General features: G+C 44.5%; 2 protein-coding genes across 10 annotated transcripts; one reads left to right on the forward strand and one right to left on the reverse strand.

Annotated features, from left to right (window-relative positions):
* Positions 1–1,560: 1,560 nt before the first annotated feature.
* On the forward strand, positions 1,561–7,876 carry LOC100829228 (golgin subfamily A member 4). Of its 7 annotated transcripts, none has more exons than XM_010230356.3 (11): positions 1,561–1,916; positions 2,079–2,141; positions 2,655–3,098; positions 3,442–3,504; positions 4,833–4,895; positions 5,044–5,106; positions 5,807–5,869; positions 5,983–6,042; positions 6,379–6,516; positions 6,705–6,800; positions 7,043–7,441. In XM_010230356.3, the coding sequence occupies exons 3-11, from the start codon at positions 2,697–2,699 to the stop codon at positions 7,439–7,441; spliced, it is 1,347 nt and encodes a 448-aa protein (XP_010228658.1). In that variant the 5' UTR covers positions 1,561–1,916; positions 2,079–2,141; positions 2,655–2,696. The 7 variants fall into 7 exon arrangements, with proteins under 7 accessions (XP_010228658.1, XP_014752524.1, XP_010228660.1 ...); XM_014897038.2 differs by having other exon boundaries at positions 2,658–3,098; XM_010230358.3 differs by lacking the exon at positions 2,079–2,141.
* Positions 7,877–7,931: 55 nt separating this feature from the next.
* LOC100829737 (probable inactive receptor kinase At5g58300) lies at positions 7,932–13,560 on the reverse strand. 3 transcript variants are annotated; one of them, XM_003557933.4, is made up of 3 exons: positions 13,342–13,560; positions 9,263–10,620; positions 7,932–8,875 (listed from the first exon to the last, which is right to left on the reverse strand). In XM_003557933.4, the coding sequence occupies exons 2-3, from the start codon at positions 10,551–10,553 to the stop codon at positions 8,244–8,246; spliced, it is 1,923 nt and encodes a 640-aa protein (XP_003557981.1). In that variant the 5' UTR covers positions 10,554–10,620; positions 13,342–13,560; the 3' UTR covers positions 7,932–8,243. The 3 variants fall into 3 exon arrangements, with proteins under 3 accessions (XP_003557981.1, XP_024312512.1, XP_024312513.1); XM_024456744.1 differs by having other exon boundaries at positions 13,305–13,560; XM_024456745.1 differs by lacking the exon at positions 13,342–13,560 and adding an exon at positions 10,695–13,276.
* Positions 13,561–16,637: the final 3,077 nt, after the last annotated feature.

Raw genomic sequence — 16,637 nt, forward strand, 5'->3', positions numbered from 1 at the left:
GGCTTGCTTTGAGTTCTTTGAAATCAGAGAAAGCCTAGACTCGGGTATGGAAAGTTAAGGTTCTTTCCAAGGTGCATGCTTTCGCGTGGCGGCTCGCACAAAGCTCTCTACAGACTGGGGATGTACTGCAGCATCAACACATGTCAGATATGGCTGTGTGCGCTATCTGTCATGCTGCGAACTACTCATGGCGCCATTCTTTGATTGATTGTACAATGGCAAGGTGCATATGGGCTCTGGTTGATTAGCAACTAACTGAACATATGTGCACATCACTTTGCCATGATGCTCGCAAGTGGTTGTTTCATCTCATTGAGACCACTTCCCATGCGGAGTTTGCACAGATCATCCTCACCTTGTGGGCAATCTGGTCGGCGCGATGCAAAGTTTTCCACGAAGCTATCTTTCAGAGACTGGTCTCTGTTCATGAATTTATTCAAAAGTTGATGGTAGAGCTTCAGGTTTCACATGAAAGGCCACCGGTCCGTGCATGGCTGCAGCCCGCCACTGCCGCCCCGCGGTGGCTTCCACCACCTGTGGGCATGTTCAAGATCAACGTCGATGGTGGAGTAGCTAAACTAAGGCTAAAAACAAAAGCGCAGCTGCTGCCATCTGTCGTGACGAGAAGGGGCGCTAGACTATTAAAATGAAGGGTATTCCAGGGTATTTGGTGAAGGGTGTATTTTCACCAAATACTCTCCCTAAAATACTCCCCAACACACTCTAACACACTGCTGCCAAACGAGGACTCAAAAGAAACTGAGAGGTCGCGTGTGCAACATGTGCACCTGCGGCGGAGCGACAATCCATCGGCCATTACGCATCTGGCCACAGCCTATGAATTCTCCACCTCAACTCGATACTCGAATTCCTGATCTGAAAAACCTAAAGCCGAAGTTAGGAAACAGAACATAATTTTCAGTTGTGCATGAAAACACAGACTACTTCGAGCTCTTAGGGTTTTAATTTCAGTGCCCGATTTGAATAAAAAGAACGGAACACCCAATACCCACGATAGTACTCTAGTATCAGTATTTTGTGACTTTGTGTCCCTCTCTCAAAAAGGGGAAAATTTCCTGCAGAACACCGTTATTTTTTGAACTTTGCCGAAACACAAATTATGCCTTTGCCCATTATCAATACAATTTTGTGGTCATTTGCCAAGACACCGCCTGACTCAAAACGGAAAAAGTTTGACTTTTTTCCTCCCGATAACGTTTTTTGCTTGGCAGGATGGCAGGAGTAATTGAAATTTGGCCCCAAAAGACAGTAGCTGGTATCAATTTTGGACATTACAAAATTGCTCAACATTTAACCTAAAGTCGATCATTAAGGTTAAAATCAATTAGTGCAAGCTCTTACACACATGTTTTGGGAAAAAATTCCGGGGAAAATACACTGGTAATTTATTGTGAAGGAAGCCAAATTTTTTTATTTTAAATCAGACGGTTTGTTGTAACCAATGAGCATCAAATTGTAATGTTTTGGCAAAGGCCTGAAATAACTGTGTCACGTGCCCATTTTCACCGCAAAAAATTACTCTCGTGTCTCCCTCGCATCGGAGGATGCCCGGTGCCGTCCTAACCCTGCCAGGCTGCTACGGCGCGCTGCCCTAGCCACCGCCGGCCGCTCCCCGCGCTGCCCTCCTCCAGCTCCGGCGCCCCGCCGACCCCGCGCTGCCCTCCTCTAGCTCCGGCGCCCGTCCACTCCCATCGCTGCGCTCTGCTGACCTCACCGTTCCCCGCGCTGTCCAGCCCCGTCGGCGGCCACTGCCCCTCGCGACCCGCGTCGTCCTGCCCAGGCCCAGTCGACCCCCGCGCCGCTCTTCCCCGTCCCCGCCGAGCCCCCCGCCGTCCCTCCCCGCCGTCCGTCGCGTCGGGAAAGCTCAAATTCTCCAGTCCATCTCCATCTTCCAGGTAATTCGGATTACCCGGAACCCGAACCCGAAATTCCGGATTACCCATTCTGCTCCATATACTAGTCCCTCCCACGCAGGCTACGTAGCGCAGATCTCTAGAGTGATTAAACAAAGGCTTCCACCGTAATCTTCCTAGCTAATTAACCCATTCCCTTGCCAGCCTCCTTCGCCAGATCCCCGAGCTCCCCAATCCGAACCGAGCAGAAGCGGCGGCGTTTCTAGGGTTAGTATCAACGCATCACCGGCATTTCCTGATTTTACCGTCCGCGCCCCACTTGTAATTTTCATGTCGAACTCGTTAACTTACAAATATAGTCTTTTGTTTCCTTTTGGTCGTCAAGCTAGATGCTCTTCGCAGAATCTGCTTCCGGCGATGTATCGTGCCGTCGTTTCTGAATAAGAAGTTCTGTGTTATATCAATACATTACTTACATATAGACTTGCCCACGAGCATATGTGCCTAGCTTTCTGAAATTACGACCCGAGATTTTTTTTCCTTGCACATCTCTGGGCTTGTGTTGCCCCCTAGTTAAATAGAGGGGATTCTTTATGGTAATAAATATGATTTAGTTATTGGAGTCACAAAATTTTACTATTGTTTTTGATAGGATACAAAATTTATGCACACATAATATGTCTTGTTCAACCAAAAGTAGCATACATAATTTATCTGATAAAACAGTTTGTTCAACAAATTTAGCAGGAAGTTTATTTTTCGTTGTTTTTGTCATGGTAGTAGGTACAAACAGTATCGAAGCTCTGATCTTGAAAGCAACAGATGGATGGCAAAAAGAAGAGGAACAAGAAGAAGAAGGGAAACCAAGGGAGGAATACTGGTGATGCAACGTCCACTGCTGAAGAAGCTGCTCCTCAGAGCCACAATCATGATTCAGCCCCAAAAGACCATTACAGCGGTACCGATGCAGATGACGCAATGTCCAGTGTTGGAGAGGGAATTCCGCAGTACCAGAATCATCCACAGGCAAATCAGAATGCTGCAAATGTTGATGAAACTATATCCTCTGTTGGTCAGGTGATTCCGTGTTACGAGAATCTTGAACCTACCATGACACAGGAGAACCAGAAGTTCGGTAATACAGTCTATGCAGATCAGAGGAGTATTGGGATGTCAGATTCTAGTGTGGAACTTGACAAAGATAGACTTTATGAAGCAAAGCTCGTAAGTTGTTCTGTAAAGGATAACTGCACTATCAATGTTCTCAATTTTTGCATTTCCAGTTTGATAATTCTCCATGGAGAGGATATCCTGATTATGCTTAATATGTATTTATTCCCGTAAAGAAGAATGCCTCTATTGTCATTTCTGCAATCTTGTTGCTAGATCCTGACTCTTTCATCATTGATTATTACTTAGATTCCTTTAGTAGCACTCTCTGCTCAGCATTTCTCTCTTTTGATTATTTTTCATTGTAGTGCTGGTCATTTAGCTAATACATCAAGAATTTTTATGTCTGAAGTTTTTCAATATTATACGCTTTTCTATTTTCACATTGCCATTGCAGGATAAATTGCACGGGACAGTAAAGCAGTTAGAAGACGAGAAGAGTTTATGGCTTAAAAAAGTGGTATGTATTGCGCCCGTCTGTTGTCTACAGATTGATCAGAACCATTTGTTTGGTACGTGAATAGTTAACACTCGCTCGAAGGTTTTAGGGTAAAATGCACCGTAGGATGCATAAGGGGCTGTTTGGATTGCAGCCGCTGCTCACCACACCAATTTTTTGGTCGTTGACTGCTAGCAGGGTCTCCGTTTGGATCAGCGCCAGAAATTTGCAACCATGCCAATTATTTGGTCAGTGTGTTCTGTTTTCTGCGCCCGCGCGGCGGCGAGATGGCGGCGGCAAAATCCTCCGCCAAATCATTGACGTGCCAATTTTGGCGAGGCTCACTCGGGCATGATCCAAACTGCCCCTAAGAACTTGCTGCGATGGTGCAAGTAGATCTAAATTCTTGAATTGCGGAATGAGTCCCCAAACTAAGTGATTCAGTTGAGGTCCAAATTATACCTCCCTAGCTCTGACCACTGAGTTGGCACTTAAGCCCTTCCGAATATTGTTGTTTCCCCCTCCTTCCCCGAAACAAATCTCTCATGTTACACCCTCGTCTCTTATCTCCTTTCTCCTCTTAGGCGTCTCTGAAACATATTGTGCGCAGATCTTCTCAACCAGCTTGGCCACAGAGTCTCAGCAGGTGACAATCTTGTGGCCATGACTGCACTGAGGCTGCACGCCCAACTTGTGGCATCTGGAGCTTGTTGTCCCTATGTGCATTCACGTAAGCTTGCACGTGGTCCTTTGCTGTCGAAATTCACAAAAGTGAAACAAGAGCAAACAAATACACAAACACCAATTGGTTTACAGTAACGGATTCAGCAGTCCTGGCTGCTCTTGTACTCCAAGCCCATCACCTCATTGTGCCTCTTTCTCCCATCACCTCCTTTTGCCACATTAGCAAGGGTCGAAGTGCGTAACTTAGCGGGCTGAACCAGCATTTGTGTATTTCTGGAGTCTTGTGTCCTATTTAAACCATCATAACAAGTTTAAGGACCTGCTGTGCCTTTTAATCAAAATAGTATGTAGGGCAACACTCAGTTTGTGTGCTCTCATGACGGAAATGAGACTTCTGTATTGTAACAGCACTACCCCTGCGATTACTGCTAAGAATATGTTGTAATTTATTCACCCATTTTTCCTCAGTTGTACATCATTACTTTAGTTCTGGGCGCATTCATGTCAAAGTAGTTAGAAATTATACCTCTCTGGTTCAATATTTTATGTCCGTGTCGACGTGTGTTTATGTGATTTAATTGCTCAACGGGTTCACTAAAAAAATGCATTTTGCAGTACCGGAACATCTCAGACGAAATACTATTTCACTGTTTTTTATCCTGCAGAACATGATGGAGATCGAACTTGAAAAGTTGCATAACAAAGTTGGTTATCATGCACAGAATGAGGTATATTTATGGCCTGGATGCAACCCCCATTTGATTTGATGGATGCAGCTGGGGAACTTATCTTACTTTCTAGAGTCTAATTTTTCTTTTGCCTTGTAGGTGTGAAATGAATTGAATTTGCCTACCTCACATTGTGTTTTAACTGTAGGTTCTTTTGGAGGAAAAGCTTGATATTCTACAACATGGGCATGATATGCTCGTTAAAAAGGAGGTATTTAATGTTCCTTATTTGTTTACTTGAGAAGGTCTATCTATGTGCCAGTCTTGTTGGATAGGAGATCGAAGCCCAAAGATGAACTTTAGTTTGAGTCTATGCTTTGATAATGATAGAAAACAATTGAGATAAGATGAAGTACCTTTTCCATTTTACAAGGTGACCATCCCAAAATGACGGGATCATCTTTAATACTCCCTCCATTCCAAAATACACCTCCTATAAATTTGTGCACTTGGATCAGGGTAGCTCTCGGTTTTACTGCCTGACCATTCATATTGGATTAATAGTAAATGAATGTGAGTAGTTATTGGCCGGATGCGGGTACCAAGAGAAAAATGAGGTGTATTGTGGAACAAATGAGAAAAATCTATAGGAGGTGTATTTTGGAATAGAGGGAGTAGCTTCTTAAGTTAGTGCCATGGACTGCAAAGCCTGATATTTAGCTCGTTCACTCAATTCGTAGTTCACTTCCAGCAATGCTTATTGTGAAGCAAACTAACTAGATTTAATGTTGGGCCAGCCCAAACTTGCATCACCACTGATATGTGTGGTGTCTTTGGCTCCTGGCCCTTCATGTTGGGAGTAAATAGCTAGCTAGGCCCAACTTTTAAAGTTGCTTAAACAGTGAAACTAATGTGTTTCTCCCTTTTCTGTTACCATTCATGTTATAATCTTTATCTGGAACTTCATGTAGGAAGTTTTGGATAACAAAGTCAGCTGCATAGAGGATGCCAATGTTGTCCTAACTCATGAGGAGGTAATGCATAGATAGTTAGATTACATATCATTCCTTCCCTTTTTCTGTTTCTAGATTGCTTATCACTCCTTTCCTTTTTCTGTTTCTACTTGCATGTTGCTTCTTTTCTTCAGACTTCTCTTAAAGAAAGATTAAGTGAGCTGGAGGAGACCAACAAAGCACTGCTGGAGCAGGTAAGAATTACGAAGTCTGTCTTGAACTGTTTATTTCTCTTTAGTTTAGTTGGTTGAGAAAAATGTATCATTAAAGATACTTATGTTATGTAATCTGTATCTTATATTCTTATTGACAAACATTAGTTATTTTTCTCCTGAGAAAACAACATTTATTTTCCGAAAGGTGTTACAACATATGTATTTCACTTCTAATTCTTAAAAAAATTGTTCATTTGTTGGTATTAAATAATCTCGGATTTGGAGCTTCAATTGTCTGATTTCCACCTGTAGCATGTACACAGTTCTACTTACATATATATTCTGATATTATTACTTAATAACAAAGCCTGGCAGGTGAAGGTGTTGGATGAAGCTTCAAAAATTACTGTTGAGGAAAATCAGAGCTTGTTAACAAGCATATATGAACTGGAGTCAAGACTACAAGCCGTTGAAGCAAAGATTTTTCTTAGTGAAGTCTCCATAAGTAAAGAGGTATTCTTTGTGCAGAACATCCCTCTAGTGATCGTTTTGCCATTTGATTTTCGCCAATCTGCAACTGAATGTATATACACCTTCAGTGAAATTTTCTGGGCAGAAATATCACTTCCTATTATTTACCTTTCAGTTATAAATTTATTGACATTCAGGCTAATGTATATAACTGAGAAATGATAATGCAGGTCCCTGAAAACAAGGTGATGGATCATCAAACAGACTTGACTGGTTCGCTTCTCCATAACCAGACCACTGATTTTACAAACTTGATCAGTAATGAAGTAAGTTTTTTTTGGTCAACTATGAGGGAATCCTTGTCCATTTTCTTGAGGATTCACTGTACCAAAAAAACTTCTGCTTATTGTTATCCATTTAATATTTTATCTGGACATGTAGTTAGTTCATTTGCATGAATATACATTCCTGGTGATTACAATTTAACCACCCACTTTCCTGTTGGGAATGTAACTTACCATACAAATATTGATTCATCGTTGCTTACATCCAATGTTTTTCCCTGCAGGGTAACGAATTGATTGGCAATAGAGGTCTGAACAGTTCTGTGACGGTTACTTCAGAGAATAACCATAGTCATATCAACAACAGTTCTAGCATTGCCTATATTAGTAATCATCCAGACGAAACTTCGTTGCTATTTCCAGAAGCAACCAGCAGTAGTGCTGACCAGGGCTTTATTCATGAGAATGCACACCAAGGATTTGATAAACCAAGAATCAATGAAGAAATCATGCCAGTACCATTGGATGATATACAAATTCATGAGGATGATCTGCAGCCACGAGGATTGGATGAGACAGCTGAGGTTCCATTTACTGATGCTCCAATTGTTGGCGCCCCTTTCCGGTTGATCTCGTTTGTTGCTAGGTATGTCAGCGGCGCTGACTTGGTGGACCAAAAGTAACCCACATATGTCCATCGAACTACCTGTGATCTGAATGCTGGAAAGCGGAGTCTCTTTGTTCTGCTGACATAGTTCTTTCAGTAAGCCATTAGAAGTTCATCATAATTTTAAGATATCAAGGAATGATTTGGACGCGTCCATTGAATTCTGTCGGGATACTGAAGCTCTGGTGATTGCTTGTAGTGCTCATGTCATTCCCGATTTTTCTTCCTCCCCTGTCATTTTATCAGGGGCGTGAGAAGTTCTTGTCCCCAATAGAAGGGCTGTGTAATATGGCCCTAATATACCACATCCCTTTTCGACCGTGTGAGTTGTACTGGCCAGATTTAAGTTCTCTATTAACATCTCAAATTTTGTTACCCCAGGGAATAGTATACGCATTAGCTGATGTTATACTGGTATTATTATGCCATCAATCGGTACCACTGTTCTCGATCTATTGCTCGTGTCCAATTTTATGTTGTTTAAATGATTTATGAGCACGCGGTACTTAAGAAAATGTAGAAGATTTACCAGAGCAACAATTTCTGGTTACCAATTACCGAGGTCATGACCACGGTGGGCAGCAGGAGTATTAAGCATACAGCTCAACAGAAGTTCAAAAAAAAAAGAGATACAGGTTAACCACCTACCAACTAACTTGTGCATGGAATGATGGTACAGTTGCAAGGATGCAGCACTTGCGCCTGGAATACATGCCAGTGCTTGAGCTTTTCAGCTACATTGGGGAGATTAACTCTCAGATTCACTAAAGAAACCATGGATTCAACTTGGAGGAGAACGAACATACAGACCACCAGCGCTATGCCGACGGAGGACTGGAATCCTTGAGGTACTCATTGGAGGAGGTGCGGCTCTCTGAACCGGATTGCCGGAGCTCCTCGGTCATCCTGATCACCTCTGCCATTGTTGGGCGCCGCTCCGGGAACCGTGATGTGCACGCCATGGCAATCTGGAGCATCTGCACCAGTTCATCCTCTATGTTATGGTACTTCATCAGCGCAACATCGAACACTTCAGCGGTCCACTCCTCCCGAACCACGGAATGCACCCATCTCGGTAGATCAATGACGTCCTCCTGCCCTTGTGACTGGAGTGGGGCTTTGCCGGTCAGCATCTCCATGAGGAGAACACCAAAGCTGTAGACATCAGACTTGTGGGTGAATTTCCTGGATTCGTAGGTCTCCGGAGCACGGTATCCAGCAACAACTCGGGAGGTGCTGATTGGGAGACTCATCAGGGTGCTCATCCCATAGTCTGAAACATAAGTATTGTGATCTTGATCGAGGAGGACATTGGTGGACTTGATATTGCCATGGGCGATCTTGGGGCCGCCTTCTGCGTGAATGTGAGCAATTCCGTATGCTGTTCCAAGTATAATCTTCATTCTGGTATTCCAGTCTAATGGGGTCTTCTCAACAATACCCTTAATACCTGTTCACCAGAACTTTAATGAGAACTAATATCAACGGATTGCATGAACATTGCTACACCATCTACAGAAGTGGTATTTCTTGGTACAAATACTTTAGGCTAAGCTTTTGGTCAGAATCCAAACCAACAAAAGAAAATGGAGATCATGCATATGTACGCAATATTGTAACTTCAGCAGGTAAGTTCTCAGTCATGCAGCTCAATACTATTATTTACTACACACCATAGCTTATGACTGCTGTGTCATTATTTTGCATTTTGAATTTTCGAGCTCAGAGATATACATGTTTATGACATATGTTAATAATGGATTGTTAGATTCCTAGTTTGCAAACAAATCAATTTCACATCACCTAAAAAATGGAACAATGGTAGACATTGGCATACCGTGTAACATGGCCGAAAAGCTGCCAGTAGTAACATACTCATAAACAACAAGCTTTTCATCCTTCGAGTAGTAGTAAGCACGAAGAGGCACGAGGTTCGCATGTTTGCCTACCCTCCCAATGAGCTCCATCTGCTGCTCAAATTCTTTCTTCCCTGCTACAACATCTTTCAGCCTCTTAACGACCACAATAGTGCCATCCTCAAGTAAAGCTTTGTAGGCGGTTCCATAGCTCCCCTTGCCAAGGACTTCTGCTGAAGCTCTGAGTAAGTCTTCCAAGTTAAAGTTGTAACTGCATCCCTCCAAGAAAACCAACTTGTTCTTCTCGGCCATTTGGACACCACTGCTGACATCCTCTTTATGCTTCTCGATCCTCGCACCATCTACCCCCTTGCCGTTGTAATCCACTCCCTCTACTTTCTTCTCCTTCCTCTTTGAACAGCACACAGTGAACAGCACAGCAGCTAGCAGAAATACAGCAAAGCCCCCAACAGCAGCTGCAATTATAAAACCAGTAGCCACTTTCTTCCCACGACGTGGCAATGTTGGTGATGACGGTAATGACGATTGTGGTGAGGGTGTTGGTGAAGGAACAAAGGAACATTCAGCTAGAGGCGGCCCACACAGTCCAGGGTTCCCCAAGAATGAACTATTTGAAAATATTTGGAGGAAGGGAGGAATTGAGCCACTAAGGTCATTGTTGCTCAGATTTAATTGTCGTAAGCTTGGAAGCTTGAGATCAGGTATAGGTCCGGAAAAAGAATTTTCTGCCAAATTCAGGATAGACAATTGAGTAAGATTTTCCAAGCTTGTAGGCATTTGTCCTGTAAAGGCGTTGTAGGACAGGTCAAGGGTAACAAGGCCTGGAGAGGAAAAAGAAGGCAAATATCCTGACAGTTCATTGTGCTGAAGAAATATGGAACGTAAAGAAGGAAGTGAAGTGATATCAGACGGAAGGCTCCCACTCAAACGATTAGACCTCAGGCTTAGTACTTGGAGGGAGGCAATCTTGCCAAGAGTATTTGGAGGAATTACACCAATCAGCCCAGCAGCTGGTACCCTAATGGCAGATATACGTGATCGATCCGCTGCACATTTTACACCATGCCACGAGCACACTGAGATATTTTGACCCCAATTGAGCTTGTTTCCATGGTAGACTGCAGACGCAAAAACAAGAAGAGCTTCCTTCTCAGAGGCTATGTCTGCCGTAACCAGTGGGATGTATAGTGATAGCAGCAGATGTAGATGGAGCAGTAGTAGCAAAGAACCTCTAAGATTTAGATAACCCATAACCTCTCAATCAATGTGACTAAATGAGAAATAGCGTCACCTGTTTATGTCACAACAATATTCAATCCTGCCGCAATTGAAATTGGAAATGTTAGTGCAAAAATGTGAGAACTGAAAGAACCAACTTCAAACGTAACTCACAGTGGCAGAGCTGGTATAGAACCGATGGGTTCAAATGAACCCAATGACATAGCTAATTCCTTCACTAATCTAATACTCCCTTCGTACCAAAATAAGTGACGTGGATTTGTATAGATTCTTATGCAAATCCACGTCACTTATTTCAGGACGGAGGGAGTATTTGCTTGGCTTATTAGTGAAAAATTGCACAGTTGTCCAAAGGATTGAACCCAATAATCCAGTTCTCGACCTTTGCCACTGGTAACTCGAAGTGCCTTTAACATGTCATAACTCATCAGATGTGTGTATGTGTTTGCGCCAGCTAACTGCTGAGCCTAGAAGGGAACATGGTTCCATGTGCTTGTGTATAGACACTTCGTGCCTGTGGGCTGTGGAAGACATATCAAGGACTGAGGAAGCACAACCCTTGCCCTCACAAGGGGTTAATGTGGTCATGCCATGAAAAGCCAAAGCACTATCAAAAGATAAAGGAAATTCCTATCGAAGCCTGATAATTTTATAAACTCTTGTTCCAAGCTAGTGCAGTCTGCTTTTCTCAAACAAAAAAAAGGGTCAAATAATGTGAAGGAAATCAGACAGTGTGAATCATTAGAAAATATGTACGAGAGAAGCCTGCCTGTTTTCCCTCTAAGGGATCTTATCAACAAGGCACTTTAATGAGCCTTCTTATTCACTAAAGAGTTTGATTCCCTATTACCACGAAGCATTGTCAAATCACGGGATTAACAAATCAATAGCAGCTAACCAACATACAGGACATGCATTATACTTCGAAAGGACGGTGCCCATTCAAAAGCAACACAAACATGAGATTAAAAAGTAACACAATGAAACAACCTAAAGTAAAAAACAACTGGAATAATTGTAGGGTCGACATGTAATGATGTAAAGACAGAAGTCATCAATAAAGCAGAGAAAGGGGGTACAAGAAGGAAGCTAAAGCTCATCAATACTGGTCTCCAAGACGAGCACATCATATCACATACAACTTTCTTGAGTGAAACACTAAAGCATGCTTACCACAAACCAAGTTTAATCTAGCACATTAACACTAGTCTGGCAAACCACATCATGTAAGAATTTTCTCGAATGGAACACTACCAAAGTTGGCTCAGCTTAACTAAGACAGGCTATATTACAGTAAAGGACAGCACGCTTAAGCTCGCAGTCCAAGGAGCCAACTCTTGAACGATTGCATGCAGCAACCTTACTGTCAGTTTTTAGCTAATCACTATTAAGTGAAATCAACACGTCAAATTTATTCATCCAGGATAAAAGAACATACAGCTACCTTAACGTTGCACAAGGTACCGAAACCTGGCACAATGAAGTATGCAAGGCAATTGCCACTATAAAAAAGCCGCTTGCTCAGAGAATCCCACTAATTAAACAAAAGAAAGGTGAAAGGAAAAGTTGTCTCACTCACATATAAAGGCAAATCTGAACCACACTAGCCTAACTAAAATATGAACTACGGAAGGTGGGGCACTGGCAAGGAGATGCTTGTATGTGTTCAGATTTGCACATGCCATAGGACGCCACCAGGGTTGCAGGGTTGTTTACTTAATTAGTATACTAGACATTGGTTGGCGCACAATTGCTTACTACTCCCTCCGTTCCATAGTTCTCATCGAAATATTACATGTGTCTAGATGTTTTTTAGGAATAGATACATCCATTTTTGGGTAAATTTGAGACAAGAATTATGGAACGGAGGGAGTACCCAGTTAAATGTATCATATTGTTAATTTCATAGAACAATTGAGTAGTGGTCAGTCCTCCAAAAACCAATGCCCGGGACATGATTTTGCAATGGTTCAGAGCTGACGCCTTTCCACCCCCACCTTAAAAGTTCATCAAAACTAGTGTCACCGTGTGTAACATATTGTTTCGCTTTTCTAGACGGCTTCAGTGAATGGTTAGCTCAGTACAAGTGTGCTGCTAGAAGGCATCATGGCATTCTTGTTGTTACTGTTGCTAGGTCCACTATTTTACCAGGAAAAAAAACATAAAATGTTGCTAGCAAAAAGATTAACGCTCATTTATTGGCAACTCATTAACGCTCGTGCAGTCCTTCAATATAAGTATTACTGTTTGCGGATCAGTCTGTTGGGTCGTACGAGAACCTCAGATGTACTGTAGCAATGAACCACCAAATTAGTTGTTTTCAGAAAACCCGGGAGGAAACGCCCTAGTGCAGTGAATTAAGAAAATCGAGTTTAGAACTGATAGTGTGTACAATTAATCGGGAGGAGAAGTAACGGCCATTAGAAAATGCAAATGGGTCACCATTAGGGTATCCTACTCCTACTACCCTACTTGGTTCAATCAATGAAACAAACTAAAATTCCAAAATCACATCAATTTTTTTAGAAAATCAATTCAGCTGTTCAAACTAGAGAGGATTAAAGGGTACCCTAATGGTGACCCATTTGTATCTCTAGAAACGCCTCATCGAACCGGTTGCAGAAGGGAAGAACTACGAACTCAGAAAACCAATCCTCTTTCTCTACTCTACAGCTCTACTCCACATAGCTCTACATATCTTCTCTAGAGGAGCAACCAAGCAGAAAATTGAGTACACGAAAAGATACCAGGGAAACAAATAACCTCAAATGCACAGGTGCAAGAGCTAGCGGCGCAGTACCTCCGGTTAATTAGCGCGGCGGAAGGGATCCCCTGATACCAGCAGAGAGAGAGAGAGAGATGGACGCGCTGCCGATGGTGACCAGCAGAGAGCAGTGAGAGAAGGGCGGCTCGGAGTGGGAGTGAGGAGACTGGGAGTTTTAAAACGAGGAGCGGAGGAGGACTGGAGGAAGAGGGGGCCTTGACACCAGAGCCAGAGGGCAGCCGCAATAACTGCTTTTCCTCCTTTTTGAGAATCGGCCGCATTAACTGTTTCGCAGCGGCACGCCCCTCCTCCTCCTCGCAGTCTCGCTGCAGCTGCCGGCGGGCGGCTGCGCTCTTTTACCGTTTTGCCCCCCTGCTCGCCGAGGGGCCCACATAGTCAAACCCCGGCCCGGGGTGTAACTGCAGCACAGAGCTCTCTGGGGTCTGGGCCCCTGCTCACGACGAGGAAATCCAGCGTTCTAGACAATTTTGTAAATTTTTGCATATTTCATCACATACTCGTCTAATTCGTTGCACATAAGTTTTAATAATCTGTTTAGTTCGTTTACGCTGATTCTGATCGGTGGGGTCCATCGGCCAGTGCCAAGTTGGCCCAACGCGAAGCCTGCGGCGACGATCCTCGTCCCGTGGCCTCCTCTTCCACCTCATCCCTCTCACTTGAGGACCCGGCCATCCTCACCGTTGCGGTCGACGCACGTCCGGCCGCGGCCATCCTTGCAACCGCCTCCGTTGTGGCCATCCTCGCAGCCGCGAGTCCAGCCTTCCATTTCAATGAGCCTACAGGATCGGCGGCAGCATGTGCAGAGAGAGCCTGCGCTACATGAGCGTCATTGTCAAGATCATCGCCCTTGTCCCCCGAGCATGACCTCGTCACGTTCGTCGGGCATGCACCGAGGCATGAGCCTTTGTCCTCGAAGGGGCGACCGGATGCGCGGTGGCGACGAGGATGACCGTGCGGGACGCAAGACGTCTTGAGAAGCGGCTTCCGCGCCAGACGACAGAAAGGATTGCCGCGGTGGGACCTGTGGCTGCGACACCTGGGGACACCAGGTGGTTGGAGACGAGGCGCAACGCCGCCCCGCGGTGAGGCTGGTCGCGGTTTAGGCTTCGACGTGCCGGCCAAGACCAAGCGTGCGGCAGAGCCGCCGCCGGTAGCGTGTACAACAGGGACAAGATGTACCACTGTGGCATGTCCCTTGGGCCTACTTGGCACTGACCGGTGTGTCCCACCAGTTAGAATCAGCTTAACTAGCCAAACAACCAATTAAGACCTATGCGCAAAGGATCAGCCGAGTAGGTCGTGAATTCTGAAAAAAAAATTGCAAAAGTCCTTTTAATAACCCGTAGAATGTGCAATTTGCGCGCTCACGACTTCTGGTTTGAAATCACGAGCCGTATTTTGTCAACACCAAAAAAATTGGCATCTGTATTTTTGCCACTTCCGTATGGAACTCTCCTATCTCGGAGAAACCGCACGAATCTCTTGTGTTGTGGCACGAATCGGCCACCACCTGTCGCTGGCACGAAGAACGGACGGGGGTTTCCCTAGTTTCTTACTCGTTAAGATTTTGGTTGCATCAACGGAAAAGCTTATAAAGCAGGGAAAAAGGATCGAGGAGTGTGAAAGCTGCCGGGCCCAACGCGGTGCAGCGCCTCCTGACCAGGCCACCGAGAGTCTGAGACCAGGCAGGCATCCGTCGTCAACAGCTCGTGATGCAGAGGTAATTGCGGGAGACAGGGTTTCAATGATGACTAGCTTCATGGCCCATGCATGCATGTGTCCAGCTTTTTATGGGATGCCCGGGATAAACATTGCTTGGCTGATTGATCCATGGCTCACATCATACCACTGGCACTGCTTTTTCTTCTCATTCTTGTTTTATGATGAGTGCATCTAGCTATTTGCCAGCCACGCACGTCAAATTGTTTTCGCCTTGTTGCAACATGTACTTTGTACTCAGATAAAACTGACTCTTTGCGTAAAAAAAAGAGTAAAATTAACTCTAAGGACCGCAGCATTTGGCATCTAGACCGTGGATGCCCTCATGCTCTCGTACACCCCGGCGACCCTGCTATGTGTCTTCCCTCCATCTCCATCGCGCGCGTTTGTCGCCATCGCATTCCATTGCACCTCATTTCGTAGTTGAGCACTGCGATCTTCTCCAACTATGGTGGAAAAGAATAATCGCTCCTTCCACAATAGGACAATGGAATCTTCTCTTCTCCAACTTTGGCGGTAAAGGAATAATCAAGTTGATTTAATGAGGGATGGCTGGGAAGTTGAGACGGAAAGGCCATGAACTGGAACAGGACAGACGAGTGAGGAAGCCTCAGTCGCGCACGAGAAAATTGTGCCTAAGGTGAGGAGACCAAACTCAGCAGTCGATCGGCACGTGATGAGCCTGCACATAGAGAGAGAGAGAGAGTTTCTGCAACCCACACAACTTATTGAAATTCGCTAATTATTTCGGGCTCAGATGTTACAAAGTGCACCCGTGATGATTTACGAGCCATGCGTCTCTTTTGTATAGAAAGAAAAAAGAGAGAATCGTATTACTTGTGAAGAACAGATGCTCTGTAACAGAAAAGAGAGAATAGTATTTGGTGGTGAAGAACAAATGCTCTGTAACAGAAAAGAGAGAGTAGCTAGCACGCACCGATAAACAGAGCAGAGGCGCCCGATCGCGGATGTGCTTTCCACGACAAATAGCCGGCCCGGCAGTGGGAAAACAAGTAACTGAGCTGACAGTTTTGTTTTGTTTTGTTTTCTTACTCGAGCAGCACATTCATATCACAAAGATCATTCTGTTGGTCTCGCAACAAAACAAATATGGCATGCATGCAGGCTAAGGCCCATCCAAAACCTGCTGGCATGCATGGCTGCAATCTTCAGAGGGGTATAGACCTTGCTAACGTTTTGCATGCAATCAGGAAAACAACACAGTAAAATGGCACCTGCAGTTTGTCAGCAAGTCAGCGTCGCGACATCGCGTACCGGGCCAGTTCGACGCCTGCTCGCTCTCTTGGCCCATCCTTTCTCTACAGCGGGACGGGCGAAGCAAGAACCGGCTGCCTCTGGCTGCAGCCGCGCAGAGCTGTGATCAGCAGCACACATCCCTGGAACCTGCTAACGGTTTTCATGCATAATCAGGGTAACATTGTCCTAAAACGGCACCTACCGTTGCTTAGTGACCAGTGCTGCCAGACTATAATGGGTTAGAGCTATAACATGACATGATCAAATATGAGAAACTTATAATCTACTCCGGCACTTTTTATGGATAGAAGGAAGTAGTCATGTTAGACCGGCGA

The sequence above is a fragment of the Brachypodium distachyon genome, chromosome 1 (assembly GCF_000005505.3).
Source record: "Brachypodium distachyon strain Bd21 chromosome 1, Brachypodium_distachyon_v3.0, whole genome shotgun sequence".
Classification (NCBI taxonomy): Eukaryota; Viridiplantae; Streptophyta; class Magnoliopsida; order Poales; family Poaceae; genus Brachypodium; species Brachypodium distachyon.

Coding starts and splice junctions, on each gene's coding strand:
- LOC100829228 (XM_010230356.3), top strand. CDS start 2,697: ATGGATGGCAAAAAGAAGAGGAACAAGAAGAAGAAGGGAAACCAAGGG. Junction 5,870..5,982: donor TTGTCCTAACTCATGAGGAG/GTAATGCATAGA, acceptor TCTTTTCTTCAG/ACTTCTCTTAAAGAAAGATT. Junction 6,043..6,378: donor ACAAAGCACTGCTGGAGCAG/GTAAGAATTACG, acceptor AAAGCCTGGCAG/GTGAAGGTGTTGGATGAAGC.
- LOC100829737 (XM_003557933.4), bottom strand. CDS start 10,553: ATGGGTTATCTAAATCTTAGAGGTTCTTTGCTACTACTGCTCCATCTA. Junction 8,876..9,262: donor CTTTTCGGCCATGTTACACG/GTATGCCAATGT, acceptor TCTGGTGAACAG/GTATTAAGGGTATTGTTGAG.